General features: G+C 26.9%; 1 protein-coding gene across 3 annotated transcripts in view; it reads right to left on the bottom strand.

The window, feature by feature from the left end:
• Nucleotides 1-344: 344 nt before the first annotated feature.
• The window catches only part of LOC135922715 (kinesin-like protein unc-104), a 70,867-nt gene continuing 49,246 nt past the window's right edge, over nucleotides 345-21,965 (bottom strand). The window contains exons 19-43 of one of the 3 annotated variants that reach the window (XM_065457158.1): nucleotides 20,458-20,526; nucleotides 19,715-19,896; nucleotides 17,685-17,861; nucleotides 16,002-16,120; nucleotides 15,648-15,829; nucleotides 15,061-15,334; nucleotides 14,508-14,664; nucleotides 13,861-13,973; nucleotides 11,612-11,840; nucleotides 11,206-11,311; nucleotides 10,771-10,898; nucleotides 10,118-10,264; nucleotides 9,853-9,924; nucleotides 9,563-9,737; nucleotides 9,213-9,440; nucleotides 8,554-8,696; nucleotides 8,198-8,312; nucleotides 6,850-7,177; nucleotides 6,308-6,453; nucleotides 5,750-6,178; nucleotides 5,312-5,523; nucleotides 4,368-4,596; nucleotides 1,467-1,610; nucleotides 892-1,010; nucleotides 345-627 (exon numbers count right to left, since the gene is read on the bottom strand). In XM_065457158.1, the coding sequence (XP_065313230.1) occupies nucleotides 600-627; nucleotides 892-1,010; nucleotides 1,467-1,610; nucleotides 4,368-4,596; nucleotides 5,312-5,523; nucleotides 5,750-6,178; nucleotides 6,308-6,453; nucleotides 6,850-7,177; nucleotides 8,198-8,312; nucleotides 8,554-8,696; nucleotides 9,213-9,440; nucleotides 9,563-9,737; nucleotides 9,853-9,924; nucleotides 10,118-10,264; nucleotides 10,771-10,898; nucleotides 11,206-11,311; nucleotides 11,612-11,840; nucleotides 13,861-13,973; nucleotides 14,508-14,664; nucleotides 15,061-15,334; nucleotides 15,648-15,829; nucleotides 16,002-16,120; nucleotides 17,685-17,861; nucleotides 19,715-19,896; nucleotides 20,458-20,526 (4,251 nt within the window). In that variant the 3' untranslated portion in view covers nucleotides 345-599. The remainder of the gene's footprint in view (nucleotides 628-891; nucleotides 1,011-1,466; nucleotides 1,611-4,367; nucleotides 4,597-5,311; nucleotides 5,524-5,749; nucleotides 6,179-6,307; nucleotides 6,454-6,849; nucleotides 7,178-8,197; nucleotides 8,313-8,553; nucleotides 8,697-9,212; nucleotides 9,441-9,562; nucleotides 9,738-9,852; nucleotides 9,925-10,117; nucleotides 10,265-10,770; nucleotides 10,899-11,205; nucleotides 11,312-11,611; nucleotides 11,841-13,860; nucleotides 13,974-14,507; nucleotides 14,665-15,060; nucleotides 15,335-15,647; nucleotides 15,830-16,001; nucleotides 16,121-17,684; nucleotides 17,862-19,714; nucleotides 19,897-20,457; nucleotides 20,527-21,965) is intronic. The other 2 variants (XM_065457159.1, XM_065457160.1) reach the window with 2 other exon arrangements.

Here is a 21,965-nt window from a genome sequence, read left to right as displayed (position 1 = left end):
TTAAAAAAAAGAGAATATATAATTTATATACTGAAATGTAATAAATAAATGTATAATATGATTATAAATTCCACGAAGCGTCGACAAATATTTATAGCTGATAATAAATATATAAGTAATTAATTGAGGAAATCGATGAGACTAATATGCTTTCATTGATAAATATAAAGTAGTATTTCCCATCATCGAGAATAGTATCTTCGTAACTTGTCAAAGAGAAAGATTTATTAAATCAAACTTTGAATTATACCATATTTTATATTCCTCTTTTTACTATTGAACTTTTTTATTTATAAGTATTTTAAACCCTAAGGCGAGGAAAAAAATGCTAATTTACTTAAAAGATGTAATACAATTTAATTCTACTGATAGAAAATAATATATTTTTTTAAAAAAATAAAATGATAGTTTACAAAAGCAAAAAAATAAAGCGTTTATATTTGGAAAAATAAAAATCGACTATTCTATAAATATAATATATTTCAGAATAAATTGACTTAGTATTAAACTATTTTAAAAAAGTATCTGAAAATAAGTGCTTCTAGATGTAGAATTTATCAAGGCTAAATTGAATCGTGAATAGACTAATATTTAAGCAGTTAAGACATACTTCTGGCTAATTGTGATCTAAATTTGTTGAAACAATATATATTTTAAAAATTATTATGAAAAACAACTAATAGAATTTTCTCAAAAATCAGTCCTATTGCCGACCTGTTCCGGAGAATTTATGATTTCATAAATTCAAAAAGATTTAATTTTGATCGAGTTAATCATAAATTATAAAGAATTTTGAATTAAATTGATGAATCGTTAAAAAAACAAATAACATTTCTTTTAAAATCCATTATGTTAGGGAGATAAAAAATGAACCAATAATAGAGCATAAACCTTATAGATCCAGCCAGAAGTGGATTGATTGCGTAGAGCCAATCGAAAATATCCTTCTCCGTGATGGGTTGGATTAAAAAACCGCAATATTTCGTACATAATGCTATGGAGTTGGGTAGCTTAAATAAGAATTATAATTTTAAAAATAATAACTATTCGTTTTCTTTACTGTCTTCATTTATTTAATTTAAGATTTTTAATCGATATAGAGCTTCCAAATTAAGCTATTTTATTGTTATGTTAAAAGATATTTCAAATGGTATCGTTCAATTTAGCGCTATTCTGTTGTGTAAAAAAGACTTAAAAGTATATTAAACATTTGTGATTTTTCTGCATTGAGTAACTATATGGAACAAATTCTATTATGAAAGTAAATTTTACAAATAAATGTTTAATCTAACAATTTTAAAGATTATTTAAGGTGTATTTTAAAAATTCCGCCTAATAAACAAGGGTACACATTTTTTAAAAATCACTACAGCTCAATTTAGAAGTACTATGTTGATTAAAAGTTTGTAAACATGTAAACCAATATTATTTTTTGCCTTTCAGAAAATATAAATAATACATCTTACTTTGACTAAATTGAACTTGTTTCCATGTACCATAACATCGGATTCCTCGTTATATTGAACATGAGAGCAAGATAGATTAATAATGCACTTTTCTACCGTGTCCTTTTCGTTATTGTAGATAAAGGCATAGGGTCTCCTTATAACCTAAATTGAAACATAAAATTAAATTATTATTTCATATATAGATTTATGAATAATATATTGCGTCAAAATATTTGCTAATTAGAAGTATTTAAGTTATTTAAAGGTATTTAGTTCATTGTTAGTTGAAACTAAATTTTCATCAGATTTAAAGAGCCTAATTTTATATCTACTCAGATGCAGAGAACATCATTTAATAAAAAATAATAGCATAATGCAGTCAAAAGTTTAAAGATTATTATCAGACTAGAGGTTATATACTATTTTTATAATCACAATACTAAAAATCATAGAAAATTGGCTTAAGTTTATGGTAATCTCGAGCAAAATATCAACAATACAAAGAATGGAAAATCGTCTTGATAATTTGTATTTATCAAAATCTTAGGCGAAATTGAGTTTGTTAGAATACTATAAATTAGGATAAATATTCTAAAAATAAAATCCAACGAATATTGATTTTAATCTGTAAATAAAATAATCTCAATTATACATCAATCATATAATTATCAAGAAAATTACAAAAATTGAATTAAAATATTTTTACCATCTTAATGAAAAATAAAATATGCTATTACTATAAAATATGTAAATTATTCTAAATGAATAAGATGTTTTAGTATGGTTGGTAAAATTATCGCGATGTTTTTGATTTAAGTCGCCATTTAAACCAAATACTAATATTTCAATTCGATAAGTTACAGATTTAGATTAAATATACATCATAATTTTTTTTTTACCATATAATATTTTCTATAAGTAAAATGTTAATGCTTCAGGAGATCTGTTCAGGAAATTATTGAAAAAATATATATTGATAAGTCATGAGCTAATTTGATATTTTGTCAAATAAAAAGTTGACTGTCAATCAAAAATTTGATATTATATGTGCAAACTTTAAAAAAAAGTTTTAACTAGTCGATATCAGTGAGCAGGGAAGAAAATCTTTCATTTTCTAAAACGAATACTATTATAAATATCCTCAAATAAATCTTTTAAATCTAATTTAAAATTTTATTTTTTTGACTAAATTAATGATGGCTTTATTCTTAATTTTAGCTACTGTTAATTTCCAATTGGGTGTCTTGATGCATCTCTCCCTCTCCTCGCTTTTTCTGATAGAGGCTAGTTTTTAAATTATATTATGATAAATATGGTTTAATTAACTCTTTTTCTGAGGATAAATTAATGTTTATAACAAAATATTCATCAAATAAGCAATCTAATTATTTTTAAGATATTTGACAAAATAAAAAAAAAGAGATTAATTATATCTAAATTAGATTAATTTACTATTTGTTTATTATTATATGATTGTTTTTATAATCCACCAAATCTGGAAATCAACATTATTATAGTACTTTCAACGACACATTTCTTATCCTCTCTTCTAACTTCCAAATATGTTTCAAATTTAACAAACAATGAAACAGAAGTGACAATGACGTGGCTTATTTATATCTTCAACAAATCTCATATCTACCAATCATGGCAAAATTCCAAGCTACATCTGACTCGTTTAATAAAATTAATGCTTTCAGATGAAATATAAAAATGAATGGTGGTTAGCAAGTCCATTTAATTCATAGTAAAATAATCAGCAGCTTCAGTAGAATATTTTCATCATATAGACTACATTCCAAACTTAGGAATTGTTTAGGAAAACTAGTTTCCAATTGTTAAGAAGTCATTTTAATTGTTTTTCTTCTTGTTTTAAACTATTAGTTAATTGTTAATGACATTCAAAAAACAATTATACAAGTTTCAATTTACTTTGAAAGGTAATTTTTTCTTTACCTTCGGTAAAAGTTTAAATTAAATATTTTATTATATAAGCAACATATTATTTTGTATTTTGACATCAATTTGGTTTTTTGATTTGTTTCAATAAACCTATCGTGTGTATTGAGTTGTTTCATGGTTTATATCGAGTGTTTCATCAAAATTATCATCGTTCAATAAACAACTTCATAACATTCTTCATAGCACAGTCTCAACAAAACAATACCAATTTAAATTCAAATACTAATGTCGAGTACATAAAAGTTGCAATGCACTGTCAAAGTTAAACATACAAAATTGATCTTTAATATCTAGATTTTGGAAGATATAATAATTCCTTAATGTTAAATGCTAAAAATAAATTTTTAAAATAAACTGATGTTTCCATTATTTTTACTAAATTTTATAAGTATTAATTTTTCTGAACTATAAACCCTGAACCCAAACGGGGTTCTGAAATATTTCACTGAGCTAGAACCCTTTTTTAGAGAGGGTTCACAGTCCTGAATTTAACAAACTAAATTTGTTTTAGAATGTTAAATAATTTCTCACTACATTAAGATTAAAATTATACAAGTAATAATTAATTATGTCATAAACAATGAAATACAAAATAAATCAGGATTTTTTTTCTAATAAGTAATGATTACTAGTACAATTCTGTATATTTTTTATATAAAAATTATTCAATTCTAAAATAATCTAAGTCATTGTGATTTCTTATATTAAGCATTTTGATCGAATTTAGTAAATAGAATTTTATTAAAAATATTGATTTAAATCACTAATTTTTTTTTAAAAATCGAGGTGATTTAAATTTGATTTTTATTGGCCAACTCTATGCTTTAATAATATGGATTGATTTTTTTCAAATTATTTATTAATTTGTATAATTTTTAAAAGCCATTTTATCTTATAAATCAATCTTACGTTATAATTACAAGAAAGAAATAAAGGCGAACAAAAATATGAGATTACCATCCATTTACGGATCCAAGTATTGCTTCTTTGATCGTAGAATCGGAGATAACCCTTTTTGCTGACTATAGGGCTCAGTCTTATCTCCTCCAAGACTGGTGAGCAAGTATCGAAAGCCAAATATTTGCAATTATTTTCATTATTTTGCGTTTTATTTTCGTTCATTTTAGCCAAGCTGTTAATGGTTAAAGGCGAGAGCGAATGTTTGCTTAAATTCGGTTGGTTAAGACTTCGTTTAAATTGTTATAAAAATAGTTACACATAACTTATAGTAGTGTAGCAAGATCAAAAGTACGATTTAGATCGGTTATATTAATTCGGCCCAAAGTTTTGATCAAATCACCCTTCGGTTTTGCTTATAAACACGGATCTTTTAGACTTTATTGACCGGTTTTGACTACAAATTTTATGAAAAGAATTATTTTCAAAATTGAAATTAAATTAAAACTGAAAAACAAATTGTAGTTAAAACTTTAAAAGACTTTTTTTGATCCTTTGACATTCAAGATAATATAGCCACTTTTTATGTATTTATTATTTTATTTTTAAAAACTAATTGATTATATAAAATGGGTTTAAAAAGTATTATATGGGCGAGGATATTTTATTCTTTATTATCAAACATTTTTCCGATAAATGCATAATTTTTCAAACTTTATTTCATAAATTTAACTTAATTCCAACCCAACCACGAAATATTTTTACTCATTCCATTTGTTCCTTAAATTCCTTTGACATTCAACAATTTTGCAGAGTTCAAACGAGTCATATACTAAGAAAAAATTTATAGAAAAAGATATTAATTAGGGTTAAAATGGATTGCCATAATTTAATTGGATAAATAAAATCCAATAATTTTCTGAAAAAGATATTAGTTAGGTTTAAAAGGGATTGAATTGGATAAATTAAATACAATAATTTCTGAAAAATAATTTTTATTATACCTAGATATTTTTTGTTCATCGCCCAGAAGGCAATCATTAGTTTTATTTAAAACTAAATTTTGGTTATGATTAGAAATATTGGTGTTAGTATTATGTGTATTGTAATAAAAATTGCTATCATGGCTAAGTGTCGCGTAGTCAGAGTCAGAAGTCATGACTGAAGAGTTGATTGACGTTGTCGGTGAGTAGAAAGAGGATAAATTCTTCGTTATCTTTAAAGAATAATAAAATTGTTAATATTTACATGTACCTATAAATGAGAGAGGGATAATAACTTTTCATTAAAGTCTTATTATATTTAATTTGGAATTAAATCATTAATTTTTCTATCTTTAGCTAGGTGTTTTATTTTCATCAAATAGATTATTTATGTAATATAAAATCTTGTAACTAAACATATCCCCCCCCCCTGAATGTAACCTCAAATTAAATTTTTACTTTTTCGTTCTCTCGACCATAATCCATGGATAAACAAATATCTGTCTCATCACCTTTGACCTCAATATAGTCAGCCGCAACTTCAACCACATCATTATCCTCTTTATTACCTATGATGAGAGCTCCATCGTATGTTTTCTTAGCTCGAATAATATGTAAGGGCGTCTCCTTGTTAACAGGAAGGGCAGGTTTCATCCATAATTCTAAGAAGTATTTGGTTCTATCTATGGTACTTTCAAAATTCGGCAATTCGATACAATTATTTTTCGGCTTGTCAGTAAAGGAACATTCACATTTTTCAATTTTCCTATTAATATTCTCTGAGTCCTTTGTTATAACATTAATTTGGTCTTTTTCCTCTTGGGCCACAGGACTATTAGTATTGTTCTCGGTTTTAGATACAATTAATTTATGTCGAGTCTTTTCAACCTTAAATAATTAATTTGTAATTGAAAACTTTACATTTTTATTTCAGGTGTAAAGAAAACCTCTTTCTTTCAGGTGAAAAGAAAATTTTAATAATTTAATTTTTAAAATATAAGTTTTTTTAAACGAAACTGTTTCCAGTCTGGCCAATTTCTCTAATTCCCATTGGTGTTGAAAGATTAAGGAATCACTTCGAGGTCTCCAGCCTTCTAAATTTTCCTCCCCTCGCACATATGTTGAAGATGTATCTAATACTCTTCTCCTCCTTCTTTGCCCTCCTTAAAATTATAAATGTTATATAAAACATTTAAACATTATCTTAGATAATATATACAAACAAAATGGAGGGTTTTAAATGAGTATAATATTTTTAATAAATAAATTAAAGCAATCAAAAACACGGCCCAACCCGGATTTTTTTTTTAAAAAAATGGACTATATTTTTAGGCCTGATCCGGATATTTTTAAAATATATTATATTTATTTTTAATTTTCATAGTTAATAATGCCGATTTAAAATATTTGGTTTTAAAATATTCGGGCCGGCCTGGGTATTTAAAATTTTTTTTTAGGCCCGACCCTGGTATATTTAAAAAATTAAAATACGGCCCTGCCTGGGTACGCTGGCCGGGCCTGCAGGTCTCTGATTTAAACTGTTATATATATTTTTTTACCTGGGCTTTGAGCGCCGTCCCTATTACGGATCATCTTGAGTTCGTACACGCATGCCAACCTATTAAGCGAAGAGCAATTATTGCCTCCTACTAAATTGGGAAGATAAATTTGAGTACAGGGAGTCACGTGATTGTTCAACTCAACATTGATCCCCGAAGAACGGCTTTGAATGGTAGGAATATTGTTCAATAAATTGTTATGATGAGAGGATAGGCTGGTGGAGATGGAAGAGAGCATGCTTTTAAGGGAGCCATGGGTGCTGCCCCTTTTTTGGATCACCAGGGCTATGTCCTTGGTAAGGCATACGGGTTCTCCCAAATTTTCGATCTGGGTCATTTATATATATAATTTATATAATATATGTGTACAATATTATATTTTGACCTGGTAATAGCATACTTGGTTTTAGAAAAATATATGAGAAATTGAATAGTAACTTGAAAAAAATAAAGGGTTATAATTAAAATTTTGCCTGGCAAATATAACCTGATTATTGTCCTCTATAATTTCTCAATAAGAATTGTACTAAAAACTTAGAATAGCATATTCTTATGATTCTGCATACATGACAACTGTAACAAATAGGGATGCATATTTTTCAATGTAAATAACGATTTGAATCGCTATTTGATTTGTACAAAAATGTAGTAAAACATTATGGAAATGATAGAAATGACTTTTAAAATGATAGATTATATATTTAAAATTAATTTGAATGATTAATATTGTATATAATATATAACATAAGGTTACATCAAAGATTTGCAAAGTCAAGGCCATGCCAGGTAATTTTGATATATTATTATAAACTTCAAACTAATATTTTGATTTTTATTAATACTATTTGAAAATAAATTACAATTTTCTTTGAATTTAAGAGGGGTCTAACTAAAATAAACTACTAAATCCATAATTTATATAAATTACAAAAAAATTAAAAGTAATTAATGAGATCCAATTAAAAATGCAAATATCAAACACAAATCATTTATAAAATGGTTATTGTAGAAAAGATAGCAATAGAGGAGAGATAGGACCTTAATTGACATTGGGAGAAAATTAAATATAGATATTAAATATGATGACCCGAAAATTAGTACAAAAAAAATTTAACGGGCAAGGCGGACTTTTTGTAAAATTTTAACGGGCCAAGCCTCACATCTTGTACAAAAATTCTTAATAAGCCGAAACCAGACAGACCTGATTTGCAGATTTATTGTACATATCAACATGTAAACCGCTCCTTTTATAAGGATTAAGAAATAAACAGCTATGTCGTAAAGTTAAATATATTTTTTCATATTTATAAAAATTCGTATATATTTTAAATTTAAAAAGTATATATACGTCTATATATGCTGAAATTGTCATGTATATTGTTTCTCCTCCGGGAGTCACTCTGTTAAGTAAAGGAGAGTTGTGCAGAGAACTATCCCAAGCTGCCTCGAAATAAAAGAAAGACCTTTATATATATTTTTTAATTAATTTATAATTTATGAGGATATTACATGGCCTAAATGTATTATTAAAATTACACCTTTTAATGAATAATTCATAAAAAAAAATGTTTCTATATTCAAGGTATACATAAAAATATATATTTTAAATATTTACTTCATTTATAAAAAATAAAATCTACATTTAAATATTTTTAGGTTAGGCGCAAATCAATTATTTATAATGTAAATTAATATTTTAAAAACCTATCGTCTCCTTCATGGTATAAGTAATTGGAGGACAACACATTAAGCGACAGAATATCATCCGAATGAACAGAATGATTGATGATATCGCAAAAATGACCGACGCAAACACATTTTTCAGTGGTCGTGGAAAATTCGCTAACCTTTGAACAATATAATCAAAATAATAATCCCAAAATATCTAGCATATTCCTTTTCTTATTAAGATCCTTCATTCCTTACTTCTCCCTAAAAATAATTAATATTATTATATTTATTCCACCTTGCGTAATTGCTAATCACTATTTCTTTGCCAATTTTTTGAATATCCTTAATAGACTATATGAATAATATTATGAATGTTTTTTCAAAATTTTTTTAAACTTGCCCTAATGAACATTTTAAAATTTTTATTATAAAAGATTAGTTTTTCAAAGTTTTTCGAATATATATTGACGAAAGAAATCTTTAGATAGATCAAAATGGTGATAATATAATTAAACAGTATGGGTGCGTCCAAAGTCAAAATTTTATTTTTTAAAATATTAATTTATTATTAGAATTTACCAAATCGAGTTTGGACGCATAATGTCGAAATGCGAGAATCATTTTATTTTTGAAAATTTTTTTTGACTATTGACATACTCTATATAATCAAAGCGTCAATATGTATGGCTAACCTCTTTATCTGACCGGCAATTAAGACAAGACCGATGGATACCAGCAAAATTAGCTTGCGAGTTATCAGGAGATGAGTAAGAATAGTAAGGACTGTTTCTAAGTCTTCCCACCACAAGTTCCCTGACCCCGTCCCAATTCAACCCGTTTAAAATTATGAAATCATCGTCTAATTTTTCTCCATTAGTTGACTTCTTATACAAATTTCCAGAAATCGCGTTAGTGCAATCCTATTTTCATAAATTTTTGTTTTTCAAACATAAAGATTTCATAATTTCTCTACTTCTTTCGTTTAATTTATTTCTTTTCTATGGCTTCTAACATTAATAAAAAATATAAAAATCGATATCACTTTTTGAGGAGTGTCGCTGAGTGATGGCGAAGAATAATGTTGCTGAATAAGGGTGAAGGCTAGCCTGCGCTGTATGCCTTGTTGCAAACAAAATCTTCCTCTATAACTTGGCTGAGTCAACGGTGAGCAGTTGAGCGATGAAGTATCGCAAGGCTGAAATGGAGCCGGTATATACCTTTTTTTATTGTTAATATAATTAAAGGGTAAAACAACCACAGAAAGGTTATTTTTGTAGATTTTTCACTTTATATTATATAGTATAAATTTTTTGAAATGAAGTTATTATTTACTCCCCATTAGAAGCCAGCTCGAGGATCTCGATCCATAACAAAACATCCGATTTATAAATCACAGTTTCGAAACTATAATATTTATATTATAAGTTATATTATATACAAAATTAGAAATCAGCTTAATAATTTGACCTTCTCAACACACTTGACACCTAGATGGAGACGGAGCATTATAATCGAGAGATGATGTTTAAAAAAAACAGATATTGCTTATATATAGATTAGATAAAGTGATATATATTATAATGAATAAATAAATTACCCCATATTGGCGGTGCTAATATTATTTATATTGTCGTTGAAAATGTGAGCTTTAGCCTCGTCACAACGTATTTTAGGCGATGGCACCGGTCTCGATATGGGAAGATAGTTGTAAGGCAAAAATCTGCGAGGAATCAATTGTTTTTGCCTATTTATTCACATATAAAATTTAAAGAATATGCGTGTAAAGTTAATGAATGAGGGCCCGACTTTATTGTTAAGGGGTTAATGAGACAGAATTCTAAAATGTTGGGTTTGTGATCCAATTGTTAAAACTATTTTTAAGTCTATAGCTCGATTAGCTGATCTAATGTTTGGGTTATATTGAAATATATTAATATGGACTGTCCAAGTGGATAAAAAAAGTTTCCACCCAATTATGACGCTTGGATTTGAAGTTTGCACAAGTAAATTTAATATTATAATTTTATTGATAAAAAGAAGATTCAATCTTATTTTATGAAAAAAGAGGCATAACTGTGAAAAGTTGATCCCAAATGCGTTAAAAAGGATATTAATTTAAATAGGCTAAAAAAATGGTCACTAAATTAATTATATCTATAGAACTGTAAGTTAAAATCTATTAATTTAAAGTTTTCCAAATTAATAGGGGCGTTTTTTTTATTAAACAGACTGAACTCAACTTTCTTTTACCAATTGTTATCATCTGGAGAAGAAAATTTGAAAAGTTGTTCTTTATTAGTCAAATGTCCGAAGACCTCGAACACGATAGGCTTTTCGGATATGTATTGCATGAAATAATCAGTTACCTTAACCGTAATCTATTAAAAAGAAAAATGTTGAATAAAAATTTCGAAGATATGGATTATAGAATAATAAATTTTATTGATGATTAATTAATTTTTATAGAATAATATTAGCAAAATATAACTTAGGTTTTATCATTTTTATAAAGAAAATCTTAGTGTGTTTTAACACAAACCATACTATGATAGTATATCCGATTCTATCAGTTTTATTTATTTGATATTTATTTTCACTCAAATGTTAAAATTAAAACTTGAAATAATTGTATCAAATATTAATCCAGAAAAGAAAGCAGATTTATTCGAGGTCATCTACACTTACATATTGCACGTGATAAAATTCTGGCATTTTGCGATGAAATGAAAAAGGAAGGTTGTTGTTTTTGAAGGGTTCAGTCGAGAAAGACTCTTCCTGTTTATGCAAAAAGCTAAAAAACGAATTAAAAAGAAGGGATTTTATTAAGATTGCTATGAATTAAAAATAAAAAGAGATATGATTGAGAACATTATATTTTTTATTCTTTAAATTTATTTAGTTCTTGGCTAATGTCATCAAATATTTACAAATTAAGATAAGTGTTCATGGTGAAAATTAATATTAAAAAGAGATCTATTAAGAGGGAAGTTTTATAATTATTTTTAAATAGAGTTAAAATTCTATATAAGATTTGATTTGTTTAAATTAAAAGTATCGACTAAAGATATATAAATTCAAAGGTAAAAAAAACTTGAATTGGCAAAAAATGTCGGCGTAGTGGCTGCTTATATCGGCGACAGCCATTAGTGCCACTCGAAAAGTAAAATCTTTATTAACTCTGGGTATTTCTTTAGCTTTGTTGAGCATTTTATTATTACAAAATCCTCGATTAGATTTGCAACATGGCCGGCCAAAGTTTTTGCTAGTGCGAATATTTTCCGAATTAACAAAGTTTTCGGAATCTTTCTGATCAAATTCTTCTTGCGTTTGTTAATATAAAAAGATAAGTATATAGCAGTAGCGTTACTGGGGGGACTAAAAATTTTGAATTTTCTTTAAAAATACCTTTAAAAAAAGTCACTTCAAAGTTATTAGTTAAAAATGGTCATTTTGAAATTATAAAATTTTTTTTTAATTTTTGAGCCCCTGAGATTGTAAAAAAGACTAGTGATGCCATTGGCATGTATGCATATAGGTTGTCAGGTTTGTTAATCGATCCTTTTAAAATGATCGAATCCCGTTCCCGATCTTTTCAAAAAGGAGATCGAAACCCAGAATCGACATTTTTTTAAAAAAAGGATCACGATTCTTTTCTTATTTAAATTTCTGAAAATTTCTGATCGATATAAAATTAACTAATATAAAAATAAATTAAATATGGTATAAATTTATTGTAATTGAATAATATAATATAAGTATAACAATTAGAATATATTTATTTATAATTAAAATTAACCTTTATTAATAAAATTTTTTCTAATTTATTATCATTTAAACATCCACGTCTTTCATTAAGCACATGTTTAGCTTTACTAAACAAGCGCTCCACAGGAGCGCTTGATGGCAAAGGTATGTTATATTTAATAAATATTTTTTTATAAATTAACATAAGTAATTACAAATATTATTGAATCATCATTTGAATAAAAAAAATTTGAACGAGCATTTTGTGAAGAATTTTTCCCCAAAAAGGCATCTATTTCATCCATACATTCATTAAATGGTAAAAGATTCACATTCTCACTTATATCTGCTATCACATCGTTAGTAGATGTATTATCTTCTAAATCTATAATGGGCATTAATAAAACCTAGAATTAATTTATATTATATATAATATAGGCTCTAAATCTCGTAAATGTTCTAGATAAAATTAGGAAATTGAAATATAAAATATGGGGGAATGGAAGTTGATAAAAAATGATAGATAGTTTAAAAATAATAATATTTTAATTTAATTTTCAAAATTTTTATTTTATTTATTGCTTTTTTAAGTTAAAAAAATTAATTTTTAAAAGCATCGGGATCGAATATTAAACAAAATGATCTCGATCACGATCCTCAATTTAAGTAAGGATCATAAATCCGGGAAAATTGACAAATTTAGGATCGAATCCAGGATCGTCGATCTTTTGATTCGATCCATTAACAAATCTGTAGGTTGTTTATAATGGCAAATAGTATTTTTTTCAACAATTAATAATTTTTATCAATGACATATTAAGGAATAAATTAAGTTAAAAAAATATATAAATTTCAAGTGACGTCGGTGGAAAAAGGAGAAATTTGGTCAGTAGGCCAAAAAATATGAGTGGGTCTAAAATATTTTTTTAAATATTAATGCAAATCATTTTTTAGCACGCCTCTATAAAATAAATGAATTCTATATCACGCCTAAATGAGATGGGATAAGGACGCCTAAGCTCAAGTTTTATAACTAGATTTCTATTTTTTTTTAAATTTTATTAACTGGAAAAAACTTTTTATTAATACGTATCAGGATATTGCATCGGACTGGGGAAAAAATACGATTCTTCAAGTAAAGATGAAAAATAAATTGCAAGCTATAGAGAAAAGTGAAAAACTTTGTTTTTATTAAAAGGATTATTTATAAAAGCATCATAAAAACAAAATAATTAAACCTAGGCAAGATCGAAGTCGGGCCTAAATATAATTATTAAAACCCTACCTGACTAAGACCCACAAAATGCTAACCGATTCGAATCGGACTCGGAAGGTTACGTATAAAGCTTTTACATGAAAATTATTTATACACTAGTCATATAAGATAAGAAGCGTTTTTTTATTTATTAGTTACTAGTCATGTTTATTTGGGTGTAAAAATGTTATTATAAAGGAGATCTATTTTTATTGGTATAAATATAAAACTTTGAAGTATGATTTAATTATAATATTTTGTTTTCAACCCAGGAAAAAAAGTAAGAAAGGCGAAGAAAAGAGAGTAGCAAAGAAAATAAAGGAAAAAGTAAAGAATTTTACTCGAATGTTTGTTGTAATTATTTTCGTTCTCAGAGCCGAAATCGGAATCGGAAGAATTGGAAGAAACACCAACCGTTTCCATGCCATCTCTTTCAACCTCATTTTTGAATCTTCTGTCATATTCAATATAATATACAAAATATTATATCAATAAATCATAAGGCTTCAAAAAAAGAAGAAAATTTTATAAAAACATGAGTTTTATTAGATAGTTCAATTTTTTAGGCCTGTGCAAATAGAGTAGCGGACAGGAAAGAGACCCTGGACCTCTAAAATTAGAAATTTTTTGAGGCCTCCAAATTTTGTTTTTTATGAATTTAAAAGTAAATTGTAATATAAACAAGTAAATATTACAAAAATTATGCTAAATAAAATCTAATTAAGTAATCAACAAATTATATATATTTGTTTTACTATAATTCGCATAAATATTACCTAATTCATGATGCTTTGAATCTCATTTAAAAATGACGAAATTTAGTTCGTTATTTAGTGAATTTTTTAAAGTTAAGATAGATTAGGATTTTTAAAGGACCGCCAAATTCATTTTCCCATGGCAACCTTATTTCAAATCAGTTTATTAAGTAATTTTCTAGAGTGCGTTATGAGGCAATTTAAGGCTAAGAAAAAAAATTTTTTGTAATTACTTTTCAATGATTAAATTGCAAGAAGAATGGGATGAATAAATAGAAGGGGCGTATGACTTGATCGACATGTCGTCATCTTCATTGTCAGAATATTCCCTCCCGTTTAGATAATTTTGATTCATCCTTTCATTGGAATCTATTTCCTCCAATCTTTTGTCTTTTTTCCAAATATTTTTATGTAAAAAGAGACATCATGAAAGTTACATAAACTAAAATTTCAATTAATATTAATAACCTTATTGATACCACCCAATGTTATTACCTTTAATACTTACTTATACTTATGGTGCCTACGAAATGAGCAGAAGCGTTTAGCGTTACGTTTTTCCATAAATGATTCGTTGTTTAAATTGGTGTTGTAAGTCTATCCCATTGTGGCATTTTTAAATAAAAAAGCAAAACTATTTTGCGACCTCATAATAAAACACCAATATGGACGATAACGTTAAATGCTTGAAAAATATTGCAATTACGAAAACTTTCCAGTTTGTAAATACTATTACTTCTTTCTTTTCTTCTTTCTCTCATTTCTTTCCTATATTTATATATTTACCCGAGAAATGATTGACATCCTCGATGCCGGGATATGCCACACGCGTCTCGCATCGCCCTTCCACAACTCTCTCGCTTATATCCTCGGCTCGTTCGAAATCTTTATCATCCATGTCTAAATGACGCAAATCCGTTCCTCCGAAATGACAGGTGCAATAAGAATGCGTTGCGATAGGATGCGACGATGATTGACAGTTACGACAAGCGCTTGAATGATTGCAGCATGCCGAATCGTTAAAAGCACGACGCATTGTTATTGGATTGTTGCTACCTTTCTACCAGTAGACACGAATACATACAATAAATTAATTATGGATCGGAAACAAAATATATTTTTTTACAACGTATTATTGATTCGCTTTTATTTTATATGTAAAAAATAATAAATAGATGCCTGATACAAGAAATGATCGATTTTCCTTTTAATTTATCTCTTAATAGTGTAGACATTATGTTTTTTCATTTCAAAAAATGGTTATAGTAATGGGAGTCATGATAAATATGTGGACTATTAATATATTTCCCTAACTTAATATAAAAATTAACTAAATTTATAAGCACAAATGATTTATAGAAGAAAAAAAAAACTTGATTAGAACAATTCTGGTCAATCTTGAGGCTAGCCAAGTAGTTCGAAGGCAAGTATTCGGAACAAATATGTTGTTTGCAATCTTTGGTGAGTTCATTTGAATTGAGTGGCGGACAATCATTAAATGAAACGCGTGCCGATTGTTTTATACCGTTATGCTGTGCTGATATCTTTTCATCGTCTAATTTTTTAAAGCATTTTTTACCAATTGTTTAAAAATAAATTAGAAATGAGAAAAACTTTCAATTATTTTACACCCAAATATCTTTCCCCGTGAAAATAATTTCCTCCTTATCTCAAAATTTTAACAAAAATATGAATATTAAAATGAAGAAATTAGATAATAAAAAAACTTAAAGCCGGGCTGATATCCACATGGAGGTAACCTTTGATATCACCCTTTTCATCCACAATGGCCGCCTTGTTCACCTGCTTAGATCCGATAGAAAGATTGGACAAGTATACAAAACACCTGAAGTTTAAAAAAAATCAAAATAAAATACTTATAATTAATTAGTGTTCTTCATTGTGACTGGTATCAATCATTGTTAAAAATTATTACACAGCAGACTATTTTTAAGACCTGAGTCTTTTATCATGCCTTAACTATAATTTTTATACATCATAACATATTATATCAGTAAATATTCAAAAAAGTAGCCTATGACTGGAAAAAACTAATTTTTTAAATACAAATTTTAATCAAAGGAATCATGAAAATACAATTTAAATAAAGAAATAATTACATAATATTAATTTGCATTGAAAGAAATTTGATAATCAAACTTTCTACAAGAGCGTTTGATGTAAATGTGACAATATATTTGATAAACAGTATTCTTAGTTTTGAGAAATCATCATATAAAGATAGTGAATGAGATAGGCCCGAGACAAAAAACGTCGCATAGATAAAAAATGGCAAAATATGATAAAAAATAACTAATAAAAATATTTTTTTTTAAAGTGGGCTAGATGGGTTCCTGTTAAAGTTATCAAAATAAGATCTAATTCCAATAAAAGTTTTTTTTTAATCCTTTATATTCAATCACCTGAAAGAATTTTTATCATTGCCCACACCTTATTGGTATATTAAAAAAATGATCTTTATAGAAGACAATGCTTTCTCGCATTGCATCTTATTCACATAGAAATTTTTGCCTGTTAATACCCTACGATTTACAAAATCTGTTTAATTGTCCCTCAAACGCGATAAATCTATTGGATCATCATATGTGAAACAAACTAAAGACTTTAGTTTAAAAAAATAGCTATGATCTTTTGGATTTTTAGACAAAATTAAAAAAGTTCGCGAAATGTCGTCCTTAATTTCGAAAGAAAGAAAAACAAATTGGCTTTCAATCTTTAGAAGAAGATATTTTTAATTGTTATTCAAAAAAAGGAGAGATAAATAATTATATAATTGTGTTTAAATAAAGATTTCAAACAAATATGGCTATGTCTCACGTTATAATTTATGATTAGGGAAAATTTTATTAAAAAAGGCAAGCGTCCGTTATAGTCTAACATAATGGGAACCCTTCCCATTTTTGAAAAAAAAAATTGAGGGTCTTGAGTTATTTTATATCAAATTTTAGTATTTTTGATCTCAATTTTCAATCAAATGACTTGATAAAATTCTAAAAAAATTGAGGATATTAATGTCCATACATTTTATGATTTCAAAACGCGACGTTTATTTGGGTTATCCGATATTTAAATATTTTTATCTTAAAAATTAACTTGCAAAGTAACCTGTTACTTTTGTGGTTGCATTCTAAAAAATGCAGATAGTCTAGATATAGTTAATTTTTTTGAAAAAATGTAACTAGGGAGTCTCTTATATCACCCTCACTTTTTCAAAATCTAACCGATTTTTCAACATTCTAAAATAAATGATTCTCTTAAAGGTTTCATTAAATTGCTAAAAATTTGTAATTCGAGTTATTATCAAGTAAAAAAAATTGGCCTCTAATAATTTCAAATTTCCAAATCTTATTTTAATAATGCTATTATGTATAAATTTGTAAAATTCAAACCTTCCTATCAATCGAAACCAAGAAAATCTATCGTAAAAGGGGTCTCCAACATTCATCTTAGTTTCAAAATTGGTTAGAATTTCGGGTGAAGAGCTTTTTGAAGATGAACCATCTTCTGTGATGATGTGACTGTCGCAACTGTCTCTATATATTTCTCGCATTAGTTCTAACCTTTGTCTTTAAATTGAAGTAAATAATAAAATTGTAAGCTACAATTAAATATCAGTATCATATAGTTCAGTATAAAAATTATTTCTTTTTTTAAAGTATTTTAATAGATTTGTCAGTATAAACATTTCTTTTAAATATTTTAATTTGCCGGTAAACATTTTTTTCCCCGTTTTAATTTTTATTCAATAAAATAATATAATTTTAATTAATTTATTAGGAAATAAATTTAGCAAGTTATCAATCAGATCAGTCTACTTTATATCTAGTTCAGATGAATAAAACAAAAAAAATATTCTAATCCTAGTTATTTCATATAGACTATAACCCTTGCGAGGTAAGACCATATTTAGTTTGGGAAATAAACATATGGGATTCAATCGAAAGTTATCTAAGCAATACTTGGTCATCCGAGCTGCATATCTTTATATCAATTAAGTAGTCCCCCTTAATCCAATTAGTTTCTAAGTAAGTCATAAGCAGATATCAAAAAAATAATATAATATCACACAAAGAACGAATAAATTTGATTCGGTAATCTAGTAACTGAATAAAAATCTTCAGTTTCTGAATATTCATAAAAAATTGTTTTGTTTTCATAATCAGAGAACACTAATTAACTTTAGAAAGTTACTAATTAAATTAAAAAGAAAAACATGAATTTTTAAAATGATTCACAATCAAGGCAATATTTCTAACCATAAATCTTTTCTTAGATTTTTAATAATTAAAAATAAAAAAATATTGTCACAAAAAAAAGGAAGAAGAAAGAAGTTAAATATTTGAAATATTTTTTGGATAAATTGATCCATTTCTCAAAAGCAAATCAAATCAATTCACGTTAATGATATAATGCTACATTCGGCAACAATTATCATTATTCATTTTATCAAAAAGAAAACAAAGGAAAACGACTATAGCAAAGCTCTCTACATCTTATAGATATATTAATGCTCCATAAATACAGATTCTCAATGATTAAATTGAAAAACGATAAAGCAAAGCATATGCGGGGGGGGGGGGGATTAAAGCGGCGGGGAGCAAATTTACGTGACAAAAAAATACAGAAAAAAACTTCTTAGGCTTTTCCATTGATTTACTGGAAGACGAGAATGGGGACCTAAGAAGAGAATCTTCGGCAGTCTCTATTCCATATTTTATATAATTTTTGAAGCAAAGGGTAGTGGCCAGAAGATTAAAAAATTCAGTTCCATTAATGGTATAACTATTCAGGCAAACTTTCGATATGGTAGATTCCTTTTGGAAAGTTTTGATTTCATTCGCAGAATGTGACAATAAGGGTTTTAGCCCAGATAAAGAATTTTGGTTAGAATTCACTTGAGAAAAATAAGGACAGCTTTGGCAGAGTTCGACATAATTGCGTTTCGAGAAAAGATTTTTCATGAATGTTAACTTCGTTCTATAATGTGGCAGATAGTAATAATTTTTTATAAAAATAAAATTTGAAAAGGAAAAAAAAATATAACGAATGTGTTTATAACTGTAAACCAAATACTTGATCTTAAATTATATATGGCTATGAAAAATCTTGAATTTAAGGAATAAATAAATGGGTATTATCAATTACCATTCTTAGAAATATACTTTGTAATCGCAAATATTCTTAAAAAAAAGCTTTCTATAAATTTTTGAAGAGTATCTTTTTAGAACGATGTGGCAATGATATTTTAGAAAGAATAATATCGTTGAATTTGTTTATTTATATGGGAAATGAAGTGTACAAAATTTTAAATTTTTAAATGATACAATTAATAAATTAAGATTATTGAAGGAAGGAAGGAAGGGAGGAAGAGAAAAAAAGAATAATAAAATTTAAAAAAAAAAAGAAATAAAGTTTATACTTCAATTTATCCAATGACCAGTAATGGTTAGCACCATTTTTGAAATCCTTAACTTCAACTGCCACAACAGTAAAATTTTGTTTAACGCAAATGCCATTATTGTCATTAGGATATTTCGGTCTAAGTTCCTTAGCAAGCGGCGAATAAGGGGTGTCGGTCAATAAAACGAATTGAAATTGAACCTTTATAATATTTTATGAAATAATATAATATATAAATGATCATTTTAGACAAATGTGAGTTCTCTTCTTCTTTTTTTGTTAAAATTTTATAATTGGAGCATTTTTTCATTTTAATAATTAATGAGAATGGGGTTCATATTTTTTTTTAATTAGGTGTGCTAAAGAGTCATTTTTGGCTTGGTCAAAAAACATCATGCATAAAAAGAGATATAGAGTGCTCGTATTAAATTTAACCCGGCCTTGAAAACGCTTTTGCCCTTCATACTATCAATTATTTTATTATTAAAAGAAACAAATTATGTTGTTAAAAGAGACAATAATTAGGTTAAAAAAATAATTAATTAATTATTATTCTGTGGTAATATTAAGTTGGAGGTTTGACTCAATTTCCTACTTTCTAGGAAAAAAATAATCCATACCTCTAACCCTCACCATCAGATATTAATTTTTAATCTTATTTTCGGTTTTATTAGAAGATAAAGAATTTTCTCACGAAAGAAACTAAAGATTTTTTTTACGAAAAAAAAATTGTTTTGTATTAATAAAGTAATCTAAATTAACTTTTTTCTTGAGTTCAACGCTTATGGCGTTGGCTTCCTTCAGGTATATAGCATTTCCCCATAGATCATCCTATTAAAATAATTGAGAAATGTTATAGACTTTTATAATTATAAATAAACTAATAATACCACTCAGTCGATAAACGATCACCTGCAATTTCTCATGACATATTTAAAATTTTGAAAAAAAGAAGGATTTATTTCTTAAATGAGATTTTAGGAGCTTATAGTACAATTCGTTACCATATTTAAATTTTTTTTATTGATCTACTAGATCATCGCATAAATTTATATTTAAAAATTTCATAAGATTAAAATTTATTTGTTGTCACTCTTTGCTTGATCCTAATTATTTTAGAGTGGAATAGAGTAAATTAACTTTAGGAGAAAATGATAAAGGGGGTTCCTCACAGTAATAATTTGATTGAGAAGTCTCTAATGCATTTTTATTATTACATCATCTCTTTAATATTATCTGCATATCCACCATTGTACAAGGACGATATTTTTATAACTTCTTCATTAAAGCCCTGCAAATTCAATTTTTTTTTGGCACCAAGCCCCGGCCTGGTTCTAAATCTTTATTGAGTTATTAAGCCAGCTTAAAATTATTATTTATTTTAGGCGTCCGTTTTTATTTTAGGGCATAGACCTATCTAAATTTTTAATTAAAAATATAAATTGGAGACTTTATTTTGAAGTTAAATGAAGTAAAAATTAATTTCGAGTCACGTATTCTATTCCTTTGCGTAAAATAACATCTTTTTTGATTGATGAACTACTAGGAAGGTTAAAATAGTTTTGAGGTTTTACAATATTGTTAATAAAGCATAAATCACAGATAATTATACTTTCGAATTTATAAGCTCTTTTTAGTCAATTTTATTCAAAGAGATTAGTTATTCCCTCTAAGATTGGCTTTTATCTATATTACTTGATTCCACCATTTCTTGGAAGTTCAGGTCTAATCAAGTTTTCCCTTTTTTAAAGGCAGTTTTTCGGTATTATGAAAATGGTATAATATATTTGAAATAATGTTTTTGTTGTTAAAAGCCCGATTTGGGTCGATTTTTAAAGTCCAATTAAGATAATAACCAAAATAATTATATGGAAGCCTAGAGATTTTGCTCATAGATAACAGAATAGCTTGACATCTATTTGTCAATTCTCAAGTCTTACATAATATTATTTTGGCTAAGATCCTAATCGTGCTATTTTTTTTAAAAAAACCACCCGTAAAAATATTAGTTTTTACTTTACATTGATAGTTCATATTCTTTCCCAAAATCCTATCTTCACTCTCATCGTGGCGAGGGAGTGGCAACGTATTTAGACGGCTAATTGAAGTCTAAAAGGTTCCCTGTGATCTAAGTCTAGAATAGGATCACCGTCACCTCGACGGGTGTAAAAACCACTTAAAAGAGTTGATGTCAGGAAGGGCATCCGATTGTAAAAATCTTGCTATAAAATCTTATAATAATCACACAAAGCATGGGCGGGGTACATTCC

Source organism: Gordionus sp. m RMFG-2023, chromosome 1, assembly GCF_954871325.1.
Source record: "Gordionus sp. m RMFG-2023 chromosome 1, tfGorSpeb1-WG-v2, whole genome shotgun sequence".
Lineage (NCBI taxonomy): Eukaryota > Metazoa > Nematomorpha > Gordioida > Chordodea > Parachordodidae > Gordionus > Gordionus sp. m RMFG-2023.
Note: the sequence above shows the minus strand (reverse complement) of the source record. Positions and strands in the feature narration are given on the sequence as shown.